Source organism: Empidonax traillii, unplaced genomic scaffold (assembly GCF_003031625.1).
Source record: "Empidonax traillii isolate 1590-97213 ecotype Southwest subspecies unplaced genomic scaffold, ASM303162v1 scaffold43:size1863611, whole genome shotgun sequence".
NCBI classification, from domain to species: Eukaryota; Metazoa; Chordata; class Aves; order Passeriformes; family Tyrannidae; genus Empidonax; species Empidonax traillii.
Window position 1 is genome coordinate 967,691 of NW_020955236.1, and position 17,761 is coordinate 985,451.

The 17,761-nt window shown below is 53.7% G+C and overlaps 1 protein-coding gene across 1 annotated transcript; it reads left to right on the forward strand.

Moving 5' to 3' along the window:
• Positions 1 to 1,124: 1,124 nt before the first annotated feature.
• On the forward strand, positions 1,125 to 15,791 carry ABCB9 (ATP binding cassette subfamily B member 9). The gene is made up of 12 exons (XM_027878558.1): positions 1,125 to 1,200; positions 2,762 to 3,451; positions 3,801 to 3,915; positions 4,808 to 4,938; positions 6,131 to 6,336; positions 7,231 to 7,428; positions 8,987 to 9,115; positions 10,627 to 10,815; positions 11,357 to 11,530; positions 12,873 to 13,032; positions 13,127 to 13,263; positions 14,069 to 15,791. The coding sequence occupies exons 2-12, from the start codon at positions 2,839 to 2,841 to the stop codon at positions 14,390 to 14,392; spliced, it is 2,376 nt and encodes a 791-aa protein (XP_027734359.1). The 5' UTR covers positions 1,125 to 1,200; positions 2,762 to 2,838; the 3' UTR covers positions 14,393 to 15,791.
• The last annotated feature ends 1,970 nt before the right edge of the window (positions 15,792 to 17,761 follow it).

Consider the following 17,761-nt stretch of genomic DNA (forward strand, 5'->3'; position numbering starts at 1 on the left):
CACCGTCCTCGTTTAGGTTTGGCAGGGAGAGACTCGGTCCTGCCAAGAAGCTCCACCTTGACTGTGGCTTGGAAGTTGCCCTTTGGGAGTAATTGCACCAAAGCCTGGGAATGATCTGGGTGCACATGGGAGAAGAATCAGAAACCAGACCCAGCTTAGCCACGGACAATGTTTCCTAGAGCTTTAAAGTGTCGTCCCCCCCTGTCAGCCTGGAAGAGTCACTCCAGGTCTGACTGTGTTCCCAGGGGATGTGGGAAGGGCATGAAGTGAGCTGTTTTGTTGGTTTTTTTTTTTTTTTTAGTTTTAAGCACTTATTAGCTTCCTGAACCCATGACACCTCGCTACTCCATTCTCTCCAGAAATGGAGTGAACTCCAGGGATCCTGAAGTCTGTTGCTGTGCTAATGAAGGTTATTGGGGTGTTTTTAAGCCCACCACTCCAAAAACACAGGGAGAGTTTGGGATAATGACACCACCCTGCCCCTCTGTCACCTGTATAGCCCACCTGGATGCACAGCTGCTGCCCAGGGAAGAGCACTTCCATCCCTCCAGAGCTGGAGTGGGAGGTGAAGGGGAAAAATGATTTACAAGCTGGATTTCTTGATTTTAATTGTGAAATAATTTATAAGCTGGGTTTCTTGAAACTGGATCCCTCTGTGTTAGGGGTTAATTAAACCCATGTCAAGCCCCTATTTAGGGGTTAATTAAACCCCTGATGAGCATCTATTTAAGGGTTAATTAAACCCCTGTTGAGCCCCTATTTAAGAATTAATTTAAAACATGATCTTGATCCCTTGTCCTGGTTGCTTTTAAAGCCAGGTCGTGTGTTCTATTTTCCCCTCTCTGCTGCAAAAACGAGATAAAACCAATAAAAGCATATAAAAATTTTAAAATGTATGTATTTTTGGAGAAGGAAAGAAACCCTTCACTGGAGGTGGGGGGAATTCTGAGGTTGCCTTTGCTGCGTCGGGGCAAGGTTTTCCCGGGCAGGGCTGTAGTGGGGGGACCCGATCCCCCAATTTTGGGGCTCTCCCTTCCCGGTGGATCCGTGGGCGGGGCCGGGGCCGCGCCGCAGGAGGGGGCGGAGCCTCATGGGCGTGGTCACCGCTAAGGCCACGCCCCCCACCGACCTTGTTCCCGGGACGCGGCGCCGCTGGGTCCGACCGGGCTGATCCCGCTGATCCCACTGATCCCGCCGCCGGTAAGAGCCGTCTGGCCGCGCCGGGGCTGAGCTGCCCCTGCGCTGCAAAGGGGGGAGCTGTGTGTGTGTGTGTCCGTGGGATGGCGGGCACGGCCCTTCCCGGGCGTGTCCCCACTCTCCCGTGGGAGCATCTCCTGCGGGGGGAAGCCGGGGTGCGGCCGGGGACCTTGGGCGGCTCCAACTCGGGGTCTTGGGACGCGGCTGCGGGTGGTGGGGAGCTGCGGTGGCCTTCTCCTCCTTCTCCTCCTTCTCCTCCTCCTCCTTCTCCTGCTCCAGCGGGCCGGATCCGCGCAGCTTTGCAGCGGATGGCAGCAGCGAGCACCCTGGGAAGCGTGTCCTGCTCCTCCCTGGCATCGCTGCTCTGCTTCGCCTCCATCCCTCCTTCCCTACCCACCCCACAAACCCCCGTGCTTTCCCCAGATTGCAGCCTCTGCCCCATTTTCCTCCACTCTTTAGCTTTTCATCCCACTTGCCCGCCCCCCGAGCCGCTCTCGGCCAAGGGCGCTGCTCGTGCAGCTCCAGGGGCTGCCCTTCTCTCCGAGGTTTGGGTTTTTGGGGGGGCTGCGGTCACACAGGGCAGAGCGTGGCCGGCACATGGCACCGCCTGTACCGCGCCTTCCGCACTGTGCACCGTCATGAGCTGCTTACCCAGCACAAATCTGAGGATCAGGTACCTCCCTCGTGCCAACGCGTGGCACCTCTGGGCATGGCACCGGAGCAGGTGAGCAGCTCGGACTTGCTTAGAGCAAGTCGAGCTTTTCGCCCTTTGCCATGTCTGTTCAGGCCCTGCCCCACCACCGCTGCTGCTGGACAGACCCCCCCAGGGGCAGCAAAGGCAGCGTCCCGCCCCAGAGCCATTCTCTCTCACAGGATGCAGCTGTGGAATTCCAACCGCTTTTTAATTTCCTCCTGGGATTTTTGTTGTGTCACTGAACTGCACCCGGGCTGCGCAGCGGGTGTCATGGGCTACTCTGAGTTAATATCCAAGAGGGCTGGGGACTGGGAGGTGTGACAAGCTGTCGTACCTGTGGTTTATTCTGGTTTTGATCAGGCGAATCCATTACAAAGCTGAGCTGCTCTTCCTTCTGCTTTGCTGCGGTTTTGATTGCTCGCTTTCAGCTTTGTCCCGGGAAAGGTGGGGAGGGACTCTGGGATCACGAATATTCGAGTTTAACACCTACACGGCTCCGTAGGGCAGGACACGTGGGTTGCACAGATGTCATGGCAGCACCCGACTGCTGGGGACCACCCGGCTGGCCCTGCAGCCACCACAGCAAACAGGGACAAAGATTCCCACTGAGAAGCGCAGATTTCTGCTTTGGGATTCAGGATGGGTGAAGCCATCTGGGAGGGAAATTGCCTTGGTTTGTACTGCTCACTTTATGAAATGCCTTGGAGTGCCTGCAGCAGGGGAGAGGAGGGGAGGAAGGAACAGGCAGAGGTGTCTGGGGTCAGGATGGGCGGGTGGGGAGCTGGCACGGCGGTCCCCCCACCCTGCTGCCCTTTCCTCACCACCTCCCTGGAGTGAATAACAACCCTATCCCTCTATTCTCTCCCGCAGCAGAGGCCGACATGCCCACGTCCTTCCCGTGTTAGGCCTGCCCCCCCCCCAGGTGCCCCCCCATCCCGGTGCCGAGGATGCGCGCCTGGAAGGCGGTGGCCAGCACGCTGGCGCTCAGCGGGGCCGACGTGGCGGTCACCACCCTGCTCTACACCCACGGCCCGGGCGGCCGGAACGTCCTGCAGGACCTGCGACACTTCAACATCTTCAACTCGCTGCTGGACATCTGGGGGGGCTGCCTGTACCGCAGCTGCGTGCTCCTGGGGGCCGCCATCGGCGTGGCCACCAACACGGCCTATGGCCCCCGGCGCCTCAAGGCATCGCGGACCTTCATCGCCGTCGTCTGCCTCCTCATGGGCATCTACATGATGGTGAAGCTGCTGCTCTACTCGGAGGTGCGGAAGACCATCCGGGACCCCTGGTTCTGGGGGCTCTTTGCCTGGACCTACGTGGCGCTGGCGGCCACCTTCGGGCTGTGGCAGCTGCTGGCCTGTGTCACCTCGTCCCGCGAGGCGCTGGGACCCGGCTCCGAGTCCCGCGCCGAGGTGGAGGAGAGCTGCGATGGGGGCGTCCCGAGGGACAAGCGGGAGGAGGCAGCCGGTCCCACCATCCATAAGCTGCTGTCCTACACCAAGCCTGATGCCTTCTTCCTGGGAGTCGCCTCCTTCTTCCTCCTGGTGGCCGCACTGGGTGAGTGAAGGGACCCAGGGGGGCCACGGTGTGTTCCCGTGCTCACCAGGAGGGAAGGAACCATGGTGATGTGGCTTGGAAGCACCCCAGGATTGATTTTTGGGGGCTACTGGGTGGCACATCCTTCACGGGCTGGATAAAATATGCAGTGGGGGAAAAAACAATATGCAGTAGGGGATAAAATACAGTGGGAGTGCAACATCCCCACGTGCCATTAAGGGCTGGACCTCCTGAGACATCTCATGTGATGACTGATATCTCCATGGTGGGGATGAGGTTCTCACAGTTGGCAATACAGGTTCCGTGCTGCAGTGGGGCTGAACCTCCATGTCCTGTGCTTGTCTGGCAGGAGAGACCTTCCTGCCCTACTACACGGGGCTGGCCATCGACGGCATCGTGGTGCAGAAGAGCATGGACCGGTTCTCCATGGCAGTGCTGGTCATGTCGCTGCTCGCCATAGGAAGGTAATCGCAGGGGCTGGGGCTGGCCATGATGAGGAGGAGTTTCGGGTTTTCCCACAGGAGCTTGCAGTGCTGATGGGCACAGGCAGCCGCTCCACCAGGCTGCTGCCAGACCCCAGGGGTGCACTTTGATGTCTCTGCACTGTCACAGTTCAGAGAGGCCTTGGTGACAGTCACAAGGCCTTTGTGTAGCCTTTCCTGTCCATCTGCTGGTGGTGGGGGAGCAGGAACAGACAGAGAGAACAGGGAATGGGTTCCATGGGTGTAAGGGTAGAAGACCCTTCTGGAAGATTTTACTGTGAGAAGATAAAGGTTTTTCACTTAAGAAAGCTTTCCTGCCTGGAAAAGGCATCTTTCCCCTGAGACAGTTTTAGCTGTTTTCTCCTCCCGCATTCCAGAGAAACTCTCTCTGATATGAGAAAAAGATAAGTCTTTGCAGACATGTGTGAAGGCCCCACAGAAAGGGGGCCAGGGATGGTGAAAGCCCTAAGAAGAAGAGGAATTGTGTCTTTCCCCAGGGCCCGCTGTTTGAAACACCATTATGATTACCATTCTGTAAGTCCAGTGTTCTCCACTTGGGAAATAAATTTTCCTACAGTCCCTCCGTTGCCTGGCATTTCAGGGGTGCCTGTGTGCTATCTCACTTCACACTGGGGAATGCTGTCCCAGCAGCGCTGTGTCCCCTCCCAAAGCTCATCACTCCCAGGGTTGGGACCAGCCATCGCTGTGCTGGTGGCACCCAGGAGGGGTGTGGGCTGGTTTAGCTGTGGCTTCCCCAGGTGCCAAGCGGTGCCAGCACAGCACTGCCCAAGGCCTTGGCCCGGCGTGGGGGTGTGTGTGTTGCTGAGAGCGGTCTCGTGTCCACTGGTCTATAACGTTTCTTATCTGCAATTAGCTCATTTGCCGCAGGTATCCGGGGCGGCGTTTTCACGCTCATATTTGCAAGGCTGAACATCCGCCTTCGCAACTGCCTCTTCAGGTCGCTGGTGTCTCAGGAGATGAGTTTCTTTGATGAGAACCGCACAGGTTGGTTCCTCTCTCCCCCCCTGGATTTGCTTTAACCCCTCTAGCCCATCCTGGAATTTTTCCCCTTGGCTTGCCCAGCCCAAGCTCAGCAGATTTTGGGCAGCCGGAGGCGGCACCCAAGTGCTTGTGTTTAGAAATAGAGGCAGAAAGCTCTTCCCTTTTGGTCACTTCCCACTGTGGGGCTGGGACAGGATTGCCCAGCACCCTGGAGATGTCCCACTGCCACGATCCAGCAGTCCTGGGGCTGACATGCTCATCTCCAGTCATCCCCAAAATAGCTTCTTTCCTCCTCCACCAGCCAGTGTCTCCTGGTCAGCCACTCTCCACCCCTGCTCCAGGCACCGAAAACCTTGGATGTGTAAAGTTTGCTGGGTGTGCTTGTTGCTTTCCCTGCTCCAAGTTCAGTGCTGTCCCAGGCCATGCCACTCTGGTGTGGTCCCAGCCTGCTGTAACTTTCACACATTTAATTTTGTCTTGGTGGTATTTTTAGTTTTGAGGCTGTTGCCGTATTTAGCAGTGGCTGCACAGTGCCTTGGTAGCTGAGGACAGCAGAGATGTTATTGTAAGTGGGATATGGGTAACCCTGGACTTATACAAAAGCACGGGAATTCAGCTGGACTCAAACACAGGCCAAGTACTCAGGAACTCAGGCTGGCTGTAACACTCAGCTTCATCAAAGGGCATCGCCAGAGCTTCACCCCTTAGTAGCTGGAACCATGTCCTCAGGTCCCTTGTGTCAGCTCCAGGCTATGGGGCACATGGCTAAACCCAAACAGCCATCTCCAAAGCCCCATTGTGCTCCATAGGGCTCCCTGAGCCTGGCCCTGGCTGGTCCTGCCAAGAGGGCAGAATGATGACCTGCTGCCTGTCTGCCTGCCCACAGGGTGCCCTCCAGCAAAGAGTGCTGCCAAAGTCCCCTTTGCTGTCCTGCAGCCACCCTTGGTGACCCAGGAATGTGCCTTCAAGTGCATTTCCTGTCCCTTGTGCATGCAGCTCCTCTGTTCTGCTTCACATCCACAGTGGTGGAGGGTTGCTCCCCTTTCATGCCACCCTTCAGACCCCCAGTGAGGAGCTGGTTGAATGGGGAGCTCCACCTGGCCCCTGGCAGGGGGACAAGGGACACGGTGAGGCAGTGGCCTGCTGTGATGACATGTCCCCTCTCTCCCCTTTCCCCAACCCCTCGCTGCTGCAGGGGACGTCATCTCCCGCCTGACGTCGGACACGACCATCGTGAGCGACTTGGTCTCCCAGAACATCAACATCTTCCTGCGCAACGTGGTGAAGGCCACGGGGGTGATTTTCTTCATGTTCAGCCTCTCCTGGAAGCTCTCGCTCGTCACCTTCATGGGCTTCCCCATCATCATGCTGGTGTCTGATGTCTATGGCAAGTACTACCAGGTAGGCAGGAGCAGCTGGCATTGCCGTGGTGTGTCACGACGCTGGGCTGTTCCCCGCTGTGAGGCCGTCATGGAGGCTGTGGGTGGATTTGGAGCTGGTGGGAGCGATGCTGGAGTGCTTTGCTGCCGGCAGTGGGAGCAGGAAGGCAGCATTAAACCTGTGTGGGCAGACAGGCATAGCCTGGGCTCTTACCTTGCTTCGTGCTCAGGAGTGGGAGCATCTCAGGTCCAGCAGGAGAGGTGGCTTGGCTGTGGGATGTCCTGTGTGCACCTGCCTGTCCTTGTGCCACCTCTCCTTTGTTTTTGGAGTGACTTGGTGGGAGTTAAAAGGCAGTGCTGAGCTCCCTCCGTCTGCCTGGGACTGGTGTGGGCCAAGGACTGTCCCCCTTGGCCAGTGCCACATCCCATGGACCGTGCAAGTCCTGCACTGCTGCTCCCTGTGTCGGCTGTCAGTGCTTTCCACTGTGCACAGGTACTGCCTTACCCAACTGCCCTTCCCATGGGTCAGGCACTCAAGGGAGGAGTGGAGATGAGGTCTCCAGACCTGTCCCTCGCTTGGAAACTCCTTGGAAGAGTTCCCAGGCCAGGGCCCTTCAGGGCACTGGGAACAGCAGCTCTGCCAGGTTTCCCAAGTGGCCCTGGACATGGCACTTCACCTCCCGCAACACAGATGCCTTGGGGAGAGCACAACGAATCTGCTCTCTTCCTGACACATTCCAGGTTGTCCTGAAGTGTGGGATATATCCCAGTGCTCAGCCTTCTTGCCCATGGCCTTGAAAAAATGTCACCGTGCCTTCTTTTCCCGAGCCCAGCAGAGCCTGGGGCGAGCAGGGAGATTTGCCATGGACATCCTGGCACCTGCTGAGCCCCCTCTGCCTCCCCCTGCTCCCTGCAGAAGCTCTCCAAGGATGTTCAGAATGCCCTGGCCAAGGCCAACAACACGGCTGAGGAGACCATCTCAGCCATGAAGACCGTCCGCAGTTTCGCCAACGAGGAGACGGAGGCGAACGTGTACTGGCAGAAGCTGCAGCAGGTTTACAAGCTCAACAAGAGGGAGGCCTTGGCTTACACCTACTACGTCTGGTCCAGCGGGGTAGGTGCTCCCTACACAGGGCTTGGGATGGGCAGGGGAGTCGCTTCAGATCCCAAAATGCACGTGGTTCTCCTCCGCTTTCAGGGTCCCGCTTCCAGCAGTCCTCTGTCTCTTTGTTATTATTATTTTCACACATCAAAAAATTATATCCCCTTCCGCCTCGGGGCAGCGTCACATCGTTCCACCGACCTGCCTGTTTCCTCCTGGAAGTGGGAACATAATTGATAAGTGCTCAAGGTCGTGGAAGAGCCCGTGGCTCGGTGGTGCTGCATTGCGTTCCTGTGCCAGCTCATCCCCGGGGCTCCGGCTGGGAACAGCCGCCGCGTTGGTTGAGCTTCTGCTCGGGAACGGAGCTTCTCTGTGTGTGGGTGGTGGCAGGGGGAGGCTGCTGGGCTTTGGCTTTGGGCTTTTTTTTTTTTTTCCCTCCCCCCCCTGCGAAATGCTTTTTCACCATTCAAAGCAGATGGTTTGGGAGTTCTCCTGCGTTGGCTGTTTACTAAGGCTGTGCAAAATCCCCATGTGAGGCTGCTCTCATCTCTGCACGTTCAGGGGTGGAAGTAGTCCCTGGTGATGGGTTTGTGAGTTATGGTGCTCTCGTGCAGCTGTGGGAGGTTTTATGGCTTCCCAAGTCTGGAAGCAAAATTGGAACGTTATTAGCACTGTTTCTGGGCTCCAGGTGAAGCCAGAGCGTGAACTGGGTCAGCACAGATCCTGACAGGGCTAAGAAGGCAAAAACCCTCAAAAACTGCTGCTGCAGGGCTCACACAGAAAGAAGCTGATGGATTTAGCACAGCTCTGGTAAATTCTTTCTTGGAGGGAACACAGGACCTTAAGGTCACCTCATGGAGAAAGGAATTTTTTTCCCCCAGTATTTTTATCTGTGTGAATTTACAGCCTGTGCTGCAAGTGTCACACAGGGCACCAGGACATCGCTGCTTTTCAGAGCGCCCGGGCAGATGGAACAAAACCAGCTGAATAAAAGCAGGGACTGGTATTTGTCATATGAGAGCTCATCTGTCTCCCTTCTAGAGTAGGTGGAACCCCCCCACTGATTTCAGACAAAAGCTGAGGTTATCCTTCAGGGACTGGTACACACAAGGATACTCTGCATTAACTCTTGGCTTGATTTTGTGTTCTAAATTAAAGTGTGTCACACTCATATAAGAGAAGGTTTATTTTAGCGGTGAGGTGAGTGCATTCCTTGGATAATTTGAGCGTAGATTATTATCCCTGAGGAGCATAGTCCAAAAGAGAAGTTCATGAGATGCTCTGTTATTTCAGTTAAATTCTCCCCCCTTAGCTGTTATCCCTCTGGACTTCTGTTTTGTTGAAAGATGCCAGCCCAGCTCCCTAAATCAGCCCATGTACTTGAGTTGTTTCTCCCTTCTCATATCCGTGCTCACTGCTCAGGGCTGTCAGCTGTGCTGTCAGGGATCCTCAGCTCGGGGCTCAAAGAATAAATGTCAGCACGGGAATTGTGGGCTGTTGTGTGAGTAATTACTGACACATCAAAATACCAGTTGTCCCTGCTGATTTGGGGTTGTTTTCTTGCTTTCAGCTGACCCTCCTGGTGGTCCAGGTCAGCATCCTTTACTACGGCGGGCACCTCGTGATCTCAGGGCAAATGACAAGTGGAAACCTGATTTCCTTCATCATTTACGAGTTTGTCTTGGGAGATTGCATGGAGGTGAGTCTGTTTTATCACCGAATCATGCAATGGTTTGGGTTGGAAGAGACCCTAAAGCTCATCTAATTACAACGCCCCTGTCATGGGCAGGGACACCTTCTACTAGACCACATTGCTCCAAACCCTGTCCAACCTGGCCTTGGACACTTCCAGGGATGGGGCAGCCACAGCTTTTCTGGGCAACCTGTGCCAGGGCCTCACCACCCTCTGGGCTACTCCATGTCAAGCTGATGTTTGTCTCAGAAGGTCTCAGGGCAGTTGCAGGTCTAGATCCAGACCTGTGACACATTTCCTTGGTGCTCTGGCATCACCAGAGTGGGGATTCTCCCCTCTGCTCCCCATTCCTCTCCTTCTGTGGCCTCACAACCTTAATGTTCCTGAAGCAGCTCGTCCCCCAAAAAAGGCAGCTGGGAGCAGGGGGGTCAGGCTGGCCCTGCTGAAGGGCAGAGTCCTGGCTGCCTCCCAAGCACATTTCCTGGCATGAAGGATGCAGGGATTACAAAGCTGCCTGTTACATTTCAGGCTTCATTAAAAAACTTAATTATATTACTTTTTTTTTCCCCCCGTCCCTGGAATAGGCTGCAAGCTGCTGCGTTGGCAGAGCTTTAGCAAGATGGGACTGTGGGTGGGATGGTAGAGCCCACCCAGGGCTGCCTTCCCCTTGCAGAGGCATCAGCTTGGCTAATCCAGGCAGAAATGATCCAGTCGAGGTTTCCTCACAGCCGAGCGTGGTTTTGGTGGTGCTTCAGCCTCTGTGCAGGGCCAGAGCAGAGCTGGAGGCAGCTCACCCAGCTCTCACCATCTGTTTGGATGCCTGCAGGCTCTGGAGATGCTTCCAGGCTGTGGTTTTGGTGTGGATTTCATTTGGTCTGGGGTTTTTTTCCCCCCTCCTGATGGGAGGGGCAGCTGCAGTACAAACTGTTCTGCATCTCTGGGTTTAATGTTGAAATTTCCAGTGTGGGGTTTATTCCAGGGAAGCCAGTGTCAGCATGCAGAAACTGTAGTTGGGAGAGAGTGATGGTAAATCCCCTAGGACCATATTCCAACTTTATCAGCTGTCAGGCACTTGTCTAGAAGGGCCCAGGCTGGAGCTGCTCTGCACTTGAGACACGTGTACTGGGGAAGGAGCAGGTCCCTCTGGGGGCTGGTTTGTGAACTCTGTTCAGCCATTGCACTGGGGAACTGCTGGTCTTGAGCAAAGAGAGATGAGGGGAGGATTTTGTTGGAAGTTTGGGTCACTTATCTCCCAGCACATCTTCTCTTCCCAACCCACGTGTTTCCTTCTTCTGTAACTCTCCCAGTGTGCCCATGCACAAAACCACCTTAGGTGCCCTTTTCCCCCACATATCCCCTCCATAACCTGCAGAGGGGGAAGAGTTTTCTTTTCCTGTGTCTGATGACTGCAGTGAATGTGAGGTGTGAGATGACTTGGGAATGCTTCAGCCCTTCCCGTTATCAGTAGCACTGACTTCTCCATCCCGTGGGTCTCACCGTTGCCTCTTCCCTTGCAGTCCATCGGCTCCGTGTACAGCGGGCTGATGCAGGGGGTGGGAGCTGCCGAGAAGGTGTTCGAGTTCATCGACCGCAAGCCCACGATGGTGCACGACGGGTCCCTGGCCCCGGATCACGTGGACGGGAAGGTGGAGTTCAGGAACGTGACGTTTTCCTACCGCACCCGCTCCGCCACGCAGGTCCTGCAGGTGAGATCCCACCACGCGCTGCTGCTCCACCACGGCCAGAGCTGATCCCCAGCCCCCTTGGGGAGTGTCAGCTGCCCGATGAAGATACATCCAGGCGGGCTCAACACATGCTGGAAAACAGCTTAAAAGGAACAGCGGGTGTTTAGGGCCGGCCTGCCTTACGAGGAATGAGATTTATCAATAAAGCCCTTGTTCCCCGCTCAGGCATTAAACATGTCAGCGTGGTACGGGGCCGGGTGCCAAGCTGCCTCGGACTGTTTCCGTGGGAGAGGAGCTGGGATCGTGAGAAGGGGGAGGCAGCAAAGAGGTTAGTTTGCTTTGCAGATTTTAGAGGACCTGCTGCATCAGCAGGCGAGTTTGATGCAATTTGGAGGCTTTTTGCTTCCTCGGAGCCAGGAGAAATGGCTGATGTGGCACATCACCAAGGTAGAAGGTCACCGTGGCCAGATTTTGGCTACTTTTCTAGTGCAGTGCCCAAACTGCTGCCCCAGGAGCCTGGGGAGAGCCCAGACCTGAGCACGCTGTCCCATCCATGTTGCAGAACGTGTCCTTCACCCTCCACCCTGGCAAAGTGACGGCGCTGGTGGGTCCTTCGGGGAGTGGGAAGAGCTCCTGTGTCAACATCCTGGAGAACTTCTACCCTCTGCAAGACGGGCAGGTGCTGCTGGACGGGTGTCCCATTAACATGTACGATCACAAGTACCTGCACTCTGTGGTACGAGCGACTGATACGTGTATTTTAGCTTCCTCCATGCTCAGAGGGGATGGATGGCAGTGCTGCATGTTGCTTTGGATTTGATCTGGCAACTTCTGAGGAAGCTGGAGGCTAGAGGTGGTCCAGGAAGTGAATTCAGATAATTTGTGGGGGTGGAAGCAAAAGGGATGGAGAATGGTTTCATGGGGAGGGGGAAGCCTTCCAAAAACGGAACAAAAAACATGATTTGTTTTGTATTTTTTGGCCGAGACAGTAGAAATGTGGTTTTGGTTGTTGGATTAATTATCATCTAAATTGGGTTTGGGAAACGAGTTTTTGCATTCCTCCAGCGCTTTCTACCTTTAAGATCTTAAAGCAATTCTCAGCTCATGGGGAGTTAAACCTCTCGGGATCCTGGCAGCAGCTGGAGCACCAGAGGGGCTGGGTGGTTTGTCTTGGAGAGGGGTCTGGGCCCCTCAGCTCTGGTCTGTGTGTCAGCACAGATCAGCCTTCATCTCTGCAAGTAACTGCCTCCTTTGTTTGCCCCCAGAGCAAATGGCCTCACCAGTCAGCAGGAAAACCTGAAAACAATTGATCAGAGACAGGCTGGAAAGCCAAAGTCAGTGTGACTAATTTACATTCCCTGCCCGTACAGAGGGAAAATCAAAAGACAAGCTAATCTTTCAGTTTGGAAGGCCTGGTGTGGTGTTAGGGGCATGGGGAGAAGTTAATTAAAATATGACCGTGTCCCCCTGGCTCTTTTCCTGCCCAGTTCTGAGCAATAGTTTGGAGGGTTTGATTTGTTCCAATATCAAGGGTTTGCTAAAGCAGACTGAATGTGAAAGTGAGCTGCAATGGCTGTAAGGCAGGACAGGGAGGCTGTTGCTAAGCAATTAAGGAATTGCGGCAGTTATGTCCCCAGTTTGCTAATTTGGGATTAAAAAATGCGAGAAGGCTCATTCACGTGGCCCATGAGGGATTACTGGCCTGCAAGAGCCTGGGAGAGGATCTCTCCAGCCTGATTTGTCCCAGCAACTGGTTTTCCTTTTTGGAAAGAGCAAACAGTGACAGAAAGGACAGGTCTGGAGCAAAAACACAGCAGGGTCTTGGAGGGGGAAGCCCAGCCCAGATGCCAACATGCCGCCATTGCACAAAGTTCCTTCCCTGCAAAATGGCTTCTCAGCCCAAACTGGGCACCCCATCATTAGCACCCTCACGTTGAGACCACATTGAGGCCCCTCTATATCTTGGTTCATGGCACTTCTATGTCTTTATCTTGGTCCTTACTCAACAGGAAGAAACGCCGATGCCGCGCGGTGCGTCTCATGCTCCTGACGCCCTGTTCTTCCCTCCCTTTCTGCAGATCTCCCTGGTGAGCCAGGAGCCCGTGCTGTTCGCCCGCTCCATTGCAGATAATATTTCCTATGGCTTAACTTCAGCCTCCTTCGAGTCAGTGGTTCAGGCTGCCCAGAAGGCCAACGCACACACCTTCATCACGGAGCTCCAGGACGGCTACCACACAGGTACCGACGCCGCCACAGCTCCATCCCCACGCTGTGCCTGGCAGCCAAGCTGGGTTTTTGTTTTGACCCCTTCCTCTCTCCCTTGACCCAACAGAGGCAGGTGAGAAAGGGGCTCAGCTGTCAGGTGGCCAGAAGCAGAGAGTGGCAATTGCCAGGGCCTTGATCCGAGCCCCTCCCATCCTAATCCTGGATGAAGCCACGAGCGCGCTGGATGCAGAGAGCGAACACGCGGTGAGTGGGAGACTGTGGCGTTTGGGCCAAAGAGGCAGTCTGGGTTTGGAGGAAAGACTGTAGCTTCAATCTGCAGCCTGTGGATGAGCTTAGTCTTGGCGTGGTGCAGTCAGAGGGTTGAGTAAGGTGCTAATTCCTTAGCAGGAATATGCTTCCAACATTGTTGTAGCCACCAAGAAGGGAATGATCCCATGCTCACAGCAGCCACTGCCTGACAAATCAGATGAGATACAGGATTTTCTGCTGATTTTTTAAATGTGGAAAGTGTTAACTGGCATACAGAGATTGTGCAGCCTTTTAGAATAGGATACAGAGGAAGACCCTAAAAAATGATGCTGCAGCAAGGAGAGTAGGACTCCTGAACTCAAATCCCAGCCAAGGCACCAAGGAAGCCACATGTGCAGGAAAGGCCCTGAGCTTCCTGTGAACTGGGCTGGTTAATCTGGTTTGGGATGTGACAACCAAAGAGCTCTACCAGCAGCAGTTCTTCTGCTTCTCTGAACACTCAGGGATCAGCTTCCTGCAGTCCACGCCAGCACCACAAGGCCTCCAAATTTGGAGCCCAGTTCTAACAAGGGCCCAGCTGGCAGGATCAGACCTGTGTGCACGCCACACCTGGCGGGACTGGCACGGTGAGCTGGGATGGACGTGCTGGTGCTGGCAGTGCTGCAGGGAGCTCTGTGTCCTCCGCGTAGCCACAGAGCAAACCTCCCGTCCAGAGGTTTCTGAGCACAGACCACAAAGCTGCTGTTCTCCCACAGCAGAGCCAGCGCTGCTCAGGCAATAACGCCTTTTCTCCCCGCAGATTCAGCAGGCGATTTACGGCGACTTGCAGAACCACACGGTGCTTGTCATCGCTCACAGGCTGAGCACTGTGGAGAGGGCACACAACATCATTGTGCTGGACAAGGGCCGCGTGGTGCAGCAGGGCTCGCACAAGGAGCTGATGGAAGAAGGAGGCCTTTATTCCAAGCTGGTCCAGAGACAGATCCTGGGGCTGGAGGGGGGCGGCACGGACAGTCGCCAGCCTGCGGCCCGGGGGGATTCTTCCAAGGAGGAAGAGTTCAGGATAGACCATTCCCTGCCGGCTGTGGCACAGGACGATTACAACAGCACGGCCCACAAGTGAGGGGCCGGTGGCTCGGACGCTCCCTGGACGCTGAGACGGAGGCGGTTGGTGCCCTGCAGAACACACCGTGCCCTCACCCCGCGTGTCACACACCCAAACACACACCACAGACCCAGACACACACCATAGAGCTTCCTGCAGCGCGGTCTGTGCCGGCTGGGAAAACAGGGAAAAACCGAGGGAGTTGGGTCTTTAGCAATTCTCAGCGTTTCTACTGGGTTTCTTTTCTTACTACCAGTAATTCCTCTTGACTGGGACTTTTTCTCCCATTGATATGCATGTGTAACTGCTATTAACTGTAATGGATGTTAAATGCATGCGTGGAGGGGAAGGTTGGAAACCCCTTCAGGAATTTCAGGGGGTGGCTTTTGTGGCTGGATAGAAGAAATGGTGACTGTAAAACAAGGTCCTGCTCCCGCCATCAATCTATGGGGCTAATCCAAAGTTGGCTGGAGTCTGCAGGGAGTTCCCTTTGGATCACTCCCATGGAGCTGAATGCCGGGAGAGTTTTGCACTGAGTGCCTGCAGGCTCAGGCTCCCAACCATTGCTGCTGAGCTTGTATCATGTATTATCCATCCTTGCTGGGACAAGCCAGGGGACCGGAGGCAGATGTTACTTTCAGATTTGGTGCTTGGTGGGTGTTTGTTTTTAAGGATTTACGAGTTTTACCATAAGTGGGTTAGGTTTGGGGGTTTGGGGTTTTTTTGGTTTGGTTTGTTTGTTGTTTTTTAATGTAATTTGTGTGCACTGTGCAATGTCTGTCTGGCTCCAGCATCCACTGAAAATTGGTCTGTTATCTCAGAATTTTTTTTAACTCACAACCCCGGTGCTGGTTTGAGAAAAACACTACTGAAGACAGGCATAAAACACTAAAAAACAGCACTTTATAAATCCCACCAAAGCTTTGTTCAGCTTCAGGCCATGCTAGCGACTTCACTGCATGGGAAATCCTTACAGTCACTTTCCTTGAAGTCCAACTTCAGCTGCCTGAACTTTATAATGTGTTTCTTTGACTATAATTTATTTTAGTGTGAGGGATAGAAAGAAATGTGTTACTCCTAGCCCTTTGGGGTTAATGGCTCTGGCTTTGTAGTGTTGCACTGCTATAGACTGGTGAAAAATCCTATGCAGCCAGGCAGATACTGTTGAAAAAAATTGCATTTCTAGGGGAACACCGACTTCAGGCTCTGCATACGTAGTTAAGAAATTCTCTCAAGCACTTTAGCTCCCATGTTTTCTGATACTTGAATGCTGCTGCATTTTCCTTTCCAGCGGGTTTGCATTTTTTGTTGTTGGCGATGTTTTGTTTTCATTTAGTGATGTTTTACAAACTCTAAATTTAGTGTCCTTGAGGAGGGATGCTCAAAAAATAAAATACTACCTCTGCCACTCAACGTCAAGCTCCTGTAGTTGGGGGTGGTTTTTTTGCATTCTGGATTTTCAAGGTGACGATGTTCATCTGAGACCACGGCTGAATGCAGGTGCACCCCACACGTGTTCTGGCTCCCTTGCAGGGAACGACAAGAAGAACCTGCAGAGAACAAGGTATGTAAAAGACTTCAGCCTCTGATAATGGCTGCGAGCCCAGCAGTTGGTATAACCCCTTGAATCACTCGTTTTCATCTCAGATCCCCTTCGGAGTCAGTCTCACATGGAAGGACAGGCAGTCCAACCCATCCTCAAAGCACAGCACTTCATGACTAGAATCTTTTCAGCTGCTTGCTTTTGTGATATGATAAAAATCTGTCCTCAGAAGAAGAACAAGATGTCTTTTTGTCTTCCCTCGCTCCGCTTAGGAAATCTCTGTGCTGCTCCGAACTCCTCAATTGACTCCTTCTGTAAATGGCCATGTGTTCCTGCTTGATGAAAATTTGCACTGTGGGTATGAGGAGGTTGGGAGTTCCACCCAGTGCTGGCAGGCAAGTGATTAATTTTGCATTTTTATCAGTACCTGGGAGCAGAATGCAGCCACCAGTTTGTGGAAGTGGAATTAATTTCTGCTTAATTGAAAAACTGGGAGAAAAAGCAAATTTGATTACCTGGGATCTAGGGAAGCCAGCTCACCCTGGGAAGTGCTGGTAGGACAATGCTCATCAGTAGAGGAGATGCCAGGAAAGAGAATTTGATTGTATCCTGTGTGTCCCTCCCAGGCAGGGCTGCAAAAAGGGAACTGGAGCATACAATCAGATTGGTTTTATTGCAAAGACTCCAGTGAATTTCAGAAAGGGAACCCTGCTTCCCAAGCCTGTCGTGAGGATAGTCCCAGCATTGTACTCCCAGGTCAGGTCCAACCAGCAACAACTGAAATGACACGTTGGAAACAGCAGATTGTCTCTGCTGGTGGCACCAGTCCAAGTTGATAACAGGGCCTGACTTTTTTCATTGCCACAGGTGATGAATTCTTTCTTCTGCATCCAGATAGCTCAAGGCTGCTTTTCCACTGAGCCTCTCATCTGGTGGCACGAACAGGTCCTTTTATTGTGCTGTTGGCATGTGACAAGTGGATCTGCCTGTGTGCCAAAGCCATGAGGGTTTTCCTATGGCTTTGGAAGATGGGTGGGAGCTCCACACGCCACTGGGGATCCAGCAGCACTCATCTAATGCAGATATTTCTGCTGGCCCGGTACAAACCCTGTGACTGTAGAGAAAATCCCGCTTTTCTAAATCATTCCAACTATGACTTCTTTTTGAAGTGAAAATCGGGGTCAGAGATGCCCATTAGCGAGACTAAGCCTGGCAGTAAAGATGTGCTTCCTCCAGTGCAGCAGTGGGAATTGCTCCAGTGCTGGAACAGGGAGCTGCTTCCTGGAGCTGCCCAGTCCCTTGGGCCTGGCTGCCTGTGGGCAGTCTGTGTTTCAGGCTCATCTCCTGGAAACACAGCCACTGTTCCCTCTGAAACCCTAAACTATAGAACTTGGAGAGGCTCATCCGAAACCTCAGTTTAGGGGCACAGCTCGAAGAGTGTCATGGCAGAACTGCAAGCAGTTTGAAAGCACAATTGATGGCAAAAAGGTTGACTGTACATCCCGTGGCAGGTTGTTTTCCTTAGTATTAATAAGCTCTAACCATTCCCTGTAATAGGTATAACCACAGCTTTATTTGATTTAAACATCGTAGAACCCTGTCCAAGATGAAATTCAAGAGCAGATCCTGCAGTTCCAGGGATTCCCCTGGGATATGTATTTACCTTTGCACAGACAGGGTCTGTGGCTGACTGACACTGTAAATGAGAACACGGTGATGGAAAAAACACAGCTGTGTTTATTCCAACAACTTGTCCCCTGGCACACCAACCTCTGCCTCAATAAGCAACTCTGTGTGTATGTCAGTGGCTGAGCTTTCTAGGCCCTCAGCAGGTCTGGAAATAC